The sequence below is a fragment of the Triticum urartu genome, chromosome 7A, assembly GCF_056163025.1.
Source record: "Triticum urartu cultivar PI428250 chromosome 7A, HENAU_Tu73, whole genome shotgun sequence".
NCBI lineage: Eukaryota > Viridiplantae > Streptophyta > Magnoliopsida > Poales > Poaceae > Triticum > Triticum urartu.
The window spans coordinates 23904308-23917100 of NC_141879.1; the positions used below are offsets into that span (position 1 = coordinate 23904308).

Below are 12793 nucleotides of genomic sequence, written 5' to 3' on the forward strand. Positions count from 1 at the left end.
AGTGACGTTTACTGGTCGCTGGTTTTCATTCTTTTCAAAAGAATATACAGATTTAGACGATGTTTTGTTTAATGTTATTAAGGGTGAGTTTCATTAGTGAGAAGCAAAAAAAAGATGTCCGGTATATTTTAGGATTATTTTTTGTATTTGTTCTGTGTTGCTCATCCTTCTTTATATTTTGTAGAAATGGTTGCTGTTGATGATGTTGGTGATATGAGAGAGAATATTTCTGGAAGTTCTATCTCTGGTGTTGGTCAATTTGGTGTTCCAAATCTCATTTCGAGTTCAGTCATCTTCCCTTCAAAAAAAAAAAATTCTATCATCTTATGATAGTTTACAACGAGCTTTAGATAATTATGTATTAATTTATATTCAAGTGCATAGTTCACCATAATGACATACACAGGAGCAAAGACACCGTTTGGACAGATACAGGAATTTGCAAAAGCTCTCTACCACTTCATTACAAGCACTATCCTAAATGGGGCTACACTAGGATGATTTAACAGAACTAGGGCCATCTGCAATCATTTACTTTCATGCGGTTGCATCATCCTATATGATACGTTCCATAGAATGGGATGTATATGGTGCCAATAAGTAGACCTTATTAGTAGTACCCTTCCGTTCATCAGTATTTATCATACATGGCTGCAATAAATGTACTCCTTTTTCATCTTTCATTACTCTTTTTGGGTTTTAGTCATGTACAATTCTATCATTAAAAATATAACAATGGTCTTTATGGTCCGTATAAATACAATGCATCACTGGGCGCGGCGTGCCGCCGCGCGGGCTATGCTAGTAGAACATACTAGAGGCACAACCCACGTTGGTTGCATCATACTCCCACGGTTTATATGCAGATAAAGAGGCATCTCCCAGCAATGGCTTTCCAACTCAAAAGATATCCAATTATTAGAATCATGCAAATAGATGTTTTTCAGTTGCTCATCCCTTCCCATCTCTCTGGGTTCATGCAACACAATGGGTGGCTTCTCTCATCGGTGTTGATGAAGATTGCCCAATTTTCTAGCTTTTCCACCTCCACCCACTTTGCATGTTCACTCGCTAGGTTGAGGAAGAAGGCTTCGAACGTATCTGCTATTGATGGAAAAGATCGATGATCATTGACCAGGAGAAGCATATCGCTGCACGCAACAAGCCACGGGTGAGAAAGATGCCATTTGTTGGGCATGTTTCCACCAAAATCAACTGCAATTTTCTGTATTCAGATCCATGGTACCAAGTTCATGATAAATAGCATGCGGTCATTGTTCATGCCAAATACATGTCCTTTGAAGACCACAACCTTCTCGATCGTTCCATTGCGAAGAGAACATCTCAACCAAGAGTTACCACCAACACGCCAAAAGAAATTGTGGCCTCCAGTGGTAACCAACAAATATGTGTTGGGTGACGCCAGAGGAGCCGTGAGGGATGCACGGTAGAGGAAAGTGTTTGCGTCGACCCATAATTGTGGAGTTGAGACACTAACACCCGTGAAGACATCAATAACAAGACATGATTGATTTTGGTTGGACAGGATGAGATGGCATAGGAAACACTCCTGGAATAAGAACCTCCAAAGGACTTTGTCAGGATTTACTCTCACCAAACGAGGAAACTAGGGAATCTAACAACACATGTACGTGTCTTGGTTGGCTAAAGTAGTGACATAGCATGAATGTTTAGGTACGAGGCTGTTGCTAAATTGGCAAGGACGGGGGGAGCATGCCAGGAAGTCGGGTAGGAGGAAGAGAGATGGCAAAGACTATCTGTTTACACGGATAGGAGGAGAAGTCCACACACCAAGAGGAGCAGGTGGCAGCAAACACAAGAAGGTTAGGGAAGGATCCCAATCGAGGAACAATGGAGTGAATCAGGTCGTCCGGGAGGTCTGGCCAGCCTTGAAAAATGGACATACTTGAGACGGTAGCGACCCAAAAACAGCAGATCACGGAGTTACAAGAGACCACACCTTGTCTACAAGAAATTTTGAATTAAAAGTAAAAAAATTAGAAAAATGAACTGGACAATGGATGGAGAAGCAATACAAATTGCCAACAAGTGGAAATGGTTAGTGCACGGGTAACATATATGCGCGACATGAAAAACACTAGTGACAAAATAACACAACAAGAGATTGGGTTCACATGCTACTGGAAATAACATTGAAAATCAAATGAGGTATATATTTATAACATTGCCGCAGCCTGTCATTGATTACCTGAAGGCAATGGAGAACATGTCATCATGTATCTTCAGAACATGATACTGAATTACACTTTTTCTTCTTAGTATTCCCTCTGTTCCATATTAAGTGTCACTGATTAAATCAGCGACACATAATGCGGAATGGACGGGAACTATAATAGCGACAATTAATATGGAACGGGGGGAGTATATACTAGACCAAAGGGAACAGATGCAGCTCTATCCTAACAATCTGTTAACAATGTCCAGACAGCGTATCAATCGATTAGAAAGATGTAACGTCGATGCAAGCAAAAAAAAAAACTCTTACGGAAAAAATCAATGGGAATCAAGAAACCTGGTGTCAAGAGAATGCCTCGTGGAGAAGGCGTATGATGGATCAACAACTATGCGATGAGCGGCAGTGCTTCACATGCGTCCTTCTCTGGCGGCCGCTTCAAAACGAGGTTGTGTGTTGGGCTGGACTAAGGTTGTTAACAACAAGCGGGTGCAATAGAGCCCAGTACTGATATTCTTGGACTTTGTTTCTTCTTTTTTCTTAAAAAAATGCATGGTAATACGTGTCTCATTCATATAACAATGATCAAGTTACAAGACATGTAAACACACCTGATAAAACTCAAAAGGCAGTAGAACTCTAGTCCTTGCATGAAGGACCACTAGCCCCCAAAGCAACACACAATCAAGACCAAAAACTCCCTTAAGCTTGACACCAATGCCCGTCACCTACCTACAGCACCATCGCAACAACCACCAAAAGAAAAGGTGATAGATCACCTCTTCACCCGAGCTTGACATTGCTCCATCATATATGTAGCTTTTTGGGCCTCCAAAGTAGCTTACCAAAGGCGAAGCCATTGCAGTTGAAAGAATCTAGTCGGGACAGCACCTCGGACACACCATCAAACTCTAGATCTAGCACCCCCTGCCCCGCTCGAAGATAATGTCAGCGTAGGAAACCATACCCGCCAGCCACCAACCACAAAACCAACACATGATCAACTATCTTCTAGTTGACACCAACCCAGAACACAATGCATCCGCCCCGGCACTATCTCCTGGAGCTCCGTGTCGATGATGAAGCAAATGGCAATGGAGAGCACACCCATCTATAACTTTAAAACATGATACTGAATTTTACCCTTTCTTCTTAGTGTAAATATATAGACCAAAGAGAATAGGTGTGGTTCTATCTATTTCTGATAGAGGTAGTCTTAATCCCCCTTTCCATTCGCAGTCCGAGGAGATCAATGGATCCACTTATGATTCCCAGTTTCCCATCCAGTCTAGGGCCCATAGCAGTATGTCAAAAGTTCTTATAGAAAAAATCAAGTGGGAATCTAATCTAGCCCTATCAAAGTACTGACGTGATCCACACTCTTCTCGCAGCAAATTCAAGGTTGCACGATGGACTATAGGTAGGAAGTATATCAAATTCGAGAGCAGTTGCAGCTCTATCTTTAGTTCTCTATGAAGTGATGGTTTAGTATGTTAAGTTGCTTCTAAAGTTTCCTGTTTTTGAGGTTTATCATGTGTACTAAGAAAGAATTCTTGTTAAGCCAACACTTGTATCAAAACCGTTAACTTTTCTTTACCTAATATTAAAGGACGAAAACTTTCATAGTTCTCCATACGTTATCTATTTATATCCATTGATTCTATGATAACCTTAAAGATTAACGGCTGAGATATAAGATTAGATTTATACACTAGAAAAGGAAAAAAAAACGCTACAGGACAAAGTCCCACACCAATACCATGATTCCACCTTCCGGTGCGCACCTGGTTCGGATCGATCTCATCTCCCTAGCTATCAAAAAAATTCTGACTCGCACGCCAGCGTTTTTACTGTCTACCGGTCTCGGATGTCTGAGCCTCCTCCCGATCTGCCCGCTCACGGCGCCGTCGCGCCCACAGCCACTCCGCCGCCCCGCGCCCGGGGATCGCCATGACGGCGCAGCTACCCGCAGCCTCCTCCAACTCCATCCTTGCTGTGTCACTGAGTCGGATCAGATTTCTTCGTGAAGCCAATCGTGAGGATCTTCAAGGAGGATGTGGGAGTGACGACCGTGATGTGGGTAGGCCGTGACCTTGGCTGGCAGTTAGCGAGGGACAAGCCAGTGGTCAAGCTCGACCGCCTGCACTACCTCTTCAAGCTGCTGGACAAGGACGGCGTGCTCCTCAACAACAGCGTGATGACCCTGGTGCGCGTCGGCAGCGAGTTCGGCTGGCTGCTGGCAAGGAACGAGACTGTGATCAAGCTCGACCGCCTGCATTACCTCTTCAAGCTGCCAGACAAGCACGGCGTGCTCCCTAACTACGGCGTTGCCGACGCCACGCTCCTGCCATCCCTCGACGTGCTTCTCTGACTCCTGCTTGTCCGCGCCTTCTAGGGCATCAAGGCCGCCCCCATCGGCGTCAGCATCGCGGGTGGAGAGAAACAACGGCATGCTCGCCAAGGCCATCGCCGTGGGCACCAACCACCTCATCAAAGGCATCTTCATGTGCAACAAGGCCTACTGCAGTATGGTACAGACTGCTCTGGTCTGCTCTATCCCTTTTGTTTTTTTAGGACAAGGCAATTCCTCTGAATCCACTATCGTGCAGGTTCAAAACGTAGCCAACCTGATTAGTCCTCAAGCAGCTGGAGGCGCGAGCTAATGCTTCCGCAGCACCGACGGAGCCGACGGGAACAGCCAGGCAGGGCCGCTGAAGCGTGGAGTCAACAAGACCCTCGGAGTCGAGTTACTAATTGTTCATCATTCATTCAAGAGTTACTGATTGTTCATCATTCATTCATTCAACCTATAACTCAACTACTAAGTAACTAACATTATCACTTTCCTCTTTGTGTGAGTTACTACTTGTTCATCATTCAGTCATCACTACTGATCTTGGTTACTCAGGGTGTGGAAGCGGTAAGAGATGACATAGAAGATGAGCAAGACGATGATGGACATGGTCATCTGTGTGACAGGATCTATGGCTGCTCCGCTGCTTCGCTCCAGGCAAGGGAAAGCCCTCCTCGCCACCGCACTCGAGAAGACGTTCTGGTCTCTGTCAACGCCATCAGTGAGTACAGTAGTGCCCTGGAAACACCGATGGGACCTTGGCGTAACGAGCAAATCTTTTAGTTACATTACATCATTTCTGGTGCGGTGTACAAGAGGTAAGAACATGAGCATCTCAAGCCATATGATACCATTTCTCTATTCGAAAATAATATTAGCATTTTGAACGCCGGCTTCGCCGGAATGCCGCCCTGCTTGGCGTGCTCCCCTCGGGTAGGTCGTTGAACAATCTCTAAAAGTTCTTCTGTTTAGTTCTTGACTATATGAGCCCGTTCCAAGCAATTCTTGACTATATGTAGAAAATATTACCCTGTTACCTAGAAACATTTGAAACAATAACAGAACCTTTTGATTTCTTAGCCCCATGCTTCTACTTTCTAAATCCCAGAATTGACGAGTCCTTGGTTAGTTTGGACTCACAGCAGGTCACAACATTGTGCAGTTAGACTTTTTGAAATACATCAGTTGTGGAATACAAGCTATTGGACATTTGCACTTGCCTTATGAGCGTGGCTGATAATTCTTCAGCAGCATAACATCATATATGCATTGGTAACTTGCATCTGTAATATGGATGGGTCATGGATGATTCTGCCATTCGCCAAACTCAGTAATATATCACGTTATGATGTTCTTTGTTTAAACATGGTTATGTACCTTCAAGAATTCAGTAACTAAAATAATAACGGATTAGCTCAAGGACAAAATAGCAGAATTTATGTACAGTGATGAAAAAATTTAATATATTCTAAAGTTTGCTCAGAGGTTAGTATTGCCTCGAAAAGCTACAAACGAGTCATAAGTGCCAAACTAAAACAAGGGTAATTCGTGCACTTATACAAACTGAACACATTTTATTTGTGATGAAACATTTAACTTGTAAGTTAGTAATCTTAAAAATTAGCAAATGGATGGTTAAATTAGTAGTACTTTAGGAGAACCGAATCAAATGAAACTAATTATGTTGTGCTGAATATTCTGCAGCCGTAAGTATTGAAGAGTAAAATTGCATTTTTCATCATCTCTGAACCCTATTCTTCTCCACACTTCACATACATAATGCCTCTTTCAGCTCAGATGGCATAGAGAAAACCATAGGCTAGAAGATCATCATGCATCGACATTCAACACAATTGCAATGAAAATTAGGAGCATTTGCTAAACAAAAAAAGCTTCCACAGTTCCTGTGTTCAGATTCCGTGTCGCTTAAATAGTGTGAAGCTATGTCAAAATCATTATTTCCCGAGCCAAGAGTGATTAGAAGAAATTACTTCTATTATTGTGTTGTGTCTGCAGCTGCACATACGAGCAAATCAATTTATGACGTTACAAACAAAGCAATCATCTTTTGTTTATTATAAGGTTTCATTTTTCGTAGTTGTCTTTAGTTACCAGATGTGCTAGAACAGCACACAACGTGTGTGATTTGCAATGCCTTTTTGATTTCTGAATTGGAACGAGCAATCACTTGGGTTTCTTGAGAGACTAAAGTAGTGGCGCTTCCAGCTTTATGTCCCGCTACCCAGTTCCTTGAACCGGCTAACCCTTAGTGTCCTAAAGCGACGTCTCATGACCATCATTTCTCAGCCGGGCCGACCCTCGAATGCGTGTGATGCAGTGGCTCAGTTCATCACCTTGCCATTGACCATGTTCGGACACATTGTGATCAAGTGGGCACCGTGGTTACCGCTGGTGAGAGTGCAAGGAAAAAAAAAAGCAACGACATGGGTCGGATGCCATGTTAAAATAGTGAACATGGTTTCCTATCCTTAATGAGATCAAATCAGTTCTGAAGAAGTTTGTCACTGCGCACGTCCAACACACAAGGAGGCTGCTGGTCTAGCTAGAACAAAGGAAGATGCACACGTTATAGGTGATGTCCCGTTGGAGCTACGCTACAGAATGTTGTCTGATTATCCACCTACTCCATGAGTAATTGTTTACTCATTCTAAAAAAATCAAGGAGATGGACTTGTCAGGGGTCTTGGTCCATCCTTTTTAGGCTAGGGGTGTTTGGTTTTATTTTCTCCTGTTGCAACGCACGAGCCCTTTTCCTAGTCTTTTATAAAGCTCGTTCATATGTGTATGTTCTTCATGTTTACCATCTTGACAGCGTTAGAGCTTAATTTATATTTGAAGGTATCCCCCACGTCACTCCACTCCGGGCAACATGGTGGAGATGAAACTCTAGCCGCCGGTCATCCGTCCCTTTCCCTTCCTTCATCATTGCCGCCTGAGGAGGCCTCCGGCGAAGTCCACATGGTCGCCGAGGATAGCAGCGGGAAGGATCTGGCTGCTCTGCCTCCACGCGGAGGGAAGGGGACGCTGAGCCGGCGGCCTCTAATGGCGTGGCGGCGCCGTATATGCCGCGGGCCGTGTCTCCTCAATAGTACAGGTGGTGAGTGACGGGGGACTCGGCATCCCGGATTGTGCGGGATCTGAAGGTTGCATCCCTCCTCCTTGTTTCTTGCTCTTTCTCGCTAGATCTAGCTGCGGACAAAATTACTGTTCTGACCTATAGGGCTAACTAAATCCCGATTTGACCTCGTTTCAAAATAAATTTCGTTTCTGACCTTTTTCGGTGACGCCAAGATCCCTGGCGTCTGGGTTACGAAGCAGACGCCAGGGACCCTGGCGTCTGGCCCCTGGCCCGCACTGCCCGCGTGCCCGTTGACCTGCTGACGTGGCAAAGGGGCCAGACGCCAGGGACCCTGGCGTCTGGCCCTGGTAACTGGATAACGCCGCGGGGCCAGCCCACCCACCCATCTGTTCTTCTCCCTGCGGCGCACGAACAGAGGGGGTTATCTCCTTCGCCCCTCTTCTCCCTCACACCAATCCCCCCCTTGATCTACTTCATCCTCCACCCAAATTTGTGGATCTGAGGCCCCCAAGCTTCTTTGAGGTATTCTCCCCCATTCCCTCCAACTTGTTTTGCTTTTCCCCTCTCTTGTTGGATGCATTATTTCACATTAGGTGATGTTAGATTAGTAGATGGTTTCTTTGTTTTAGGAAATAGTTTGTAGTTGATAGATGATTTGGTAGGTAGTGTAGTTGGTAGATGTTTGTAGTTGTCCACCAATAGACATAGTTTGTGATTTTTTTTGAATTATAGATGATGTATGCATGTGCTAGTAAATTAGCTATATGTTGAATATATAGATGGCATAATCTTTGTTTGAATCTGAGAAGACAACTTTGGCAAGCAAATATATTTAGAAAAAATATTATATGTGTGAAGTGGTATGACAATATAGTTCAATATATAGATGGCAATTTTTTTTTTTTGCAAAAGAGATGATGAAATTTGATTATTGTGTGTGACATGATTTGTTCAATAGAATGGCGGATGATGATTATGAAATTTATTTGATGGTGAAATTTGGTACTCTAGATGATATGTGTGCATATGTAGAAGAAAGAAATGATGTGGTTATTTTTGAGAAGAATGGTGTTTTCATATGGCATAAACTTGGAGAAGGAAATTGTTTGATATTGTTCATGTATTCATAGATGTTTGTGATTTGTTTTGTAGGATGGCGGATGGTGATGGACCTTGGTATGACGGATTAATCGATGAGTGGGATAAGGAGCATCGTGCTCGTGCCATTGAGAATGGACAGGTAAGAAGCAAGAGTGGGTCAATTTTCGTTGTTTCTCATTTGTGTTCTTGTATTGATTATTAAAACATCACTTTATTTGCAGGTTGTAGTTGCTATGCGCATGAGGGGTCATTCCGCTGATGACTTTGATTACGACCCGCGGTATGAGCCTTACATTCGGAGATTGGGTCTTCTCCCATTCGTGTTGCAGTTTAAGCGACGCGCTCCGCCGGTGAACCACGCGGCGCTGACCGCACTTGTGGATCGTTGGAGGCCGGAGACTCACTCGTTCCACCTTCCATGTGGGGAGATGACGATGACCCTACAGGACATGGCTATGATAAGCGGCCTTCCTATCAACGGACAAGCTGTTACCGGTCGTGTCAGCGTGGGTAATTGGCGAGAACGGACTGCCGATTTAATTGGCGTTCAGCCCGAGGGCCCTCAGGAAGGCAAGGCCGATACCGCGAAAGTGAGGCATTCTTGGCTAAAAATGGTCAGAGGAAACACCAATCCGTGCCCTCAGGATGCCAATGACGTGGTTGTGCAGCAGTACGCGCGGGCCTATCTTTGGTATGTACTAACCAAGGTAGTCTTCTCAGATGCAACCGGGAACTCAGCCCTCTGGATGTTCTTGGAGCTACTCAATAACTGGGATACCCAGTATAGCTGGGGTTCGGCCGCACTAGCATATTTGTATCGTCAGGTAAGAGATATTTGCAACCATTTATCTTGCATTTGTCATGCGCCTCCATATCTAACATGTTTGTTTGATTGCATCTTGACTTGGCGTGTCGGAGAAAGGGAGATACATCCTCATTGTCTGGGTTTGTTTGGAGCCTATCCGTGTGGATGTGGGAGCGGATCCCGGTTGGACGGCCCGATTTAAAGAACCCCCTCATGGCAAACCCACGGGGTAATCATGACGGGTTGCATGATGATGATCCATATCGGCGCCCTACACTTGCTTACTATTGGGAACAAGTGACAGTCTACACAGGAAGCTCGCATGTGCGATACAAGTGCTATATGAACGAGCTGGACACCTTGACTGCTCAGCAGGTTTTGAGAAGTTCGATGAGATAAAATTTAGTCAAGAATAAAACTTATGTAGCTAACAATGTATCTCTTTGTTTTGCAGGTATATTGGTTGCCTTATGTGGAAGATCGTGACTTTGATCTTAATGAGATGTGCACGCGTGATAGCCATCTTTGGCGGGCGAGGTGCCCAATGATATGCTTCTTCGCAGTCGAGTGGCACTTTGTAGACCGTGTGGTAAGACAATTTGGAAGAAGACAAGGTATTCCAATTGAGGAGAGCAAGGAGGAAATGCTATCTCTGCATCGGTAAGCAAGCATGCCTTGAGTATGTAGTAGAGCATTGAATAAGTCAATGTTTGCTAATGCTTTGTCCCGTGCATCATTTGTAGGTTCGATCGAAGGAACAATCAGGATATATCGGATTGGGCAAACAAACACCGTGCATGGATAGAAATTTGGAATCAAAGAGACACACTAGTGCAATCACAGAATAGACCTCACAATCAGTTAGCATATCAGAAGTATCAAGTGTGGTATGCGGATCGTTACCGGTTAAAGCTGAAGCCAGGTTGGACTCACGAGGAGTGGTCGGAGTTGGTGTTTGAAGAAACGGAGACTGCAAAGGTTATCATACCTTCAACACGGGTGTGAGAGACACCAGAGGGGCTCATCTTGACTACGCACCGATGCATGACGAAATGGTAGTCTGTTTGACCTATTACTCTAACATACTTGCATCATGTTGTCTTCTTTCAAATACATAAGTTTGGTGTGTTCATGAATTGCAGGGCAGAGAGTTGCTTCTGTGCGTCAACGATGCCAATGTTGCACTGAGTCATCCACCTGGTGGTGCATTATCTGAGAGGACTCTTAGGAGCACGATGGAGGTGTGACCAATATATTATAAAAGTTTCTTTTCGCGGATTATTTATTTGCATCTCATATCATAGCATATTTTGTGTTGTTGCAGAAGTTCAAGAAGCGGTTTCATAAGATGGCAGCAATGCTTTCTTGCCATGGTGCTCAGTCCACTGACGTGTATGCACCTGGTAGCCGCGCCGCCACAGCTAATAGACGGCGTTATCTCCAGAACGATGAGGACACGGAGGAGTTCCATGAAGAGGAGCCAGCACATCAAGAGGAGCCAACACATCATGAGGAGCATGAGTATGATGCAACACATCAAGAGGATCATGAGTATGATGTTGATGCTCCACAACCATCACAGGTTACACAACCGACACAAGGCAATGCTCGCTCTAGGAAAGGCAAAGCCATAGCTAAGACACCAGGCAAGAAAGGTAGAAAGAAGACATGGAACACACAATTCCATAGTCCGGAGTATCCTCATCAGCTTATCCCAAGAGGAATGCAAAGATATAAGACCAACATTGAGGCGGAGGAGGAGGCATACAACGAAAAGGAGGAGGAGGCATACAACGAAGAGGAGGAAGAGGCTAGCGAAGAGGAGGAGCCTACACTTGCAACCATTGCAAAGAGAGGAAGGAGGAAGTGAGCTTCTTGTTTGGAAGTGAATGAACTAGGTGGCGTTTGTATGCATGAACTTGGCGTTGTGGTAAAAACTTCTTATGTTGTCTTGAATTTGGTGTCTTATGTATGCACTTGGTGTCTTATCTACGCTTGAATTTGTCGTGATGAAAAATCTGTGAACTTGTTCTCGTTTGTATGCAAGAATTTGTCGTGGTGAAAGTTCTGTGAAATGAGCTATAATCTGTGTTGTATGAACCTGTCATATGAATATATATGTGTTATCTTCTTGTATCAAACAGCAAGTTCAAGATTACAGGGGCCCAGACGCCAGGGTCCTTAGCGTCTGGTTTAAGCCAGGGAACCAGACGCCAGGATCCCTAGCGTCTGGCTTCAAGTCAGGTGACCAGACGCCACAGTCTTTGGCGTCTGGGGGTCGACTGGAAGCAAAAGCAGTCCTGTACAGCAGAAACAGGGCACCCAGACGCCAGGGTCCTTGGCGTCTGGCCCTGGTGTAGTACTTTTTCATTTAGTTAATATTTTTTCACATCGTAGCAAACACCCATAATATCGAATGACAAACATTAGGGTTCACATAATAGCAAATGACAAACATACAAATAGTCTCGAATTACATAATCTCAAATTACACAAATAGTCTCGAATGAGAAGTTCATCACATACAATGTCTCGAATGACATAAGTAGTTCATGACCACGATGGTCCACGATAGTTGAAACGACATGAACATCACATATAACTCGGTTTCCTGTAGCAATGCAAGTCAACAACCCTTTTCCATTCCCATTCTTCCAGCATTTCTTGAATCTTGCCATCATCAGTTATGTCAACCAATTTTCTTTCCCCGGGGCCATCTGACTGCCTCCTGCTGACGTAGTACACAAAATCTTCTTCCTTCAACCCTTGCTTCAACATGAATTTAGTCTTCAACCAATCGAAAGTGAGGTCCACTTCACTAACTTGCACAACACATGGAGACAAGCCTTGGACATGAACAACAGGGCTAAGCACCCACTGAGTATCCTTAGCCATCTACAACACACAAATCTCTTGGTAGCTAACCTATGATAAATTAAACCACGAGGAAAACAAACTAGGGTTTTCACAAAACTATGATACATTAAACCAACCAAAAGATAGGGGTGGAGTTGATTTACTTTCTAGTTTCGAAATCCTGAAGATCCAACGGTGAAACCGGACCGATTCGTGAGAGATTTGAGGGGGGTTAGGGTGCTGGATGAGGGAGTGACGTTGGCAGGGCTAGAGGTGAGAGTGGGTGGATATGAATGAAATGAGAGGGGTAGAGGTGGAGATGAATGGATGAGAGGGGTAGAGGTGGGCCCAAAGAATCTTATC

The 12793-nt window shown here is 44.4% G+C and overlaps 1 protein-coding gene and 2 pseudogenes across 1 annotated transcript; 2 read left to right on the forward strand and 1 right to left on the reverse strand.

The window, feature by feature from the left end:
- Positions 1–1925, reverse strand: part of LOC147957147 (uncharacterized) — an 86373-nt pseudogene extending 84448 nt beyond the window's left edge.
- A 117-nt stretch (positions 1926–2042) lies between these two features.
- On the forward strand, positions 2043–5351 carry LOC147957150 (uncharacterized; annotated as a pseudogene).
- A 3470-nt stretch (positions 5352–8821) lies between these two features.
- Positions 8822–11444, forward strand: LOC147957151 (serine/threonine-protein phosphatase 7 long form homolog). Its single transcript, XM_087531597.1, has 7 exons — positions 8822–8908; positions 8991–9593; positions 9668–9949; positions 10029–10234; positions 10318–10552; positions 10717–10815; positions 10899–11444. The coding sequence occupies exons 1-7, from the start codon at positions 8822–8824 to the stop codon at positions 11442–11444; spliced, it is 2058 nt and encodes a 685-aa protein (XP_087387723.1).
- Positions 11445–12793: the final 1349 nt, after the last annotated feature.

Excerpts from the sequence above, each read along its gene's own strand:
- LOC147957151 (XM_087531597.1), top strand. The coding sequence starts at position 8,822 with ATGGCGGATGGTGATGGACCTTGGTATGACGGATTAATCGATGAGTGG. Across the intron at positions 8,909-8,990 it reads GTGCCATTGAGAATGGACAG|GTTGTAGTTGCTATGCGCAT; the intron begins GTAAGAAGCAAG and ends CTTTATTTGCAG. Across the intron at positions 10,235-10,317 it reads GAAATGCTATCTCTGCATCG|GTTCGATCGAAGGAACAATC; the intron begins GTAAGCAAGCAT and ends CATCATTTGTAG.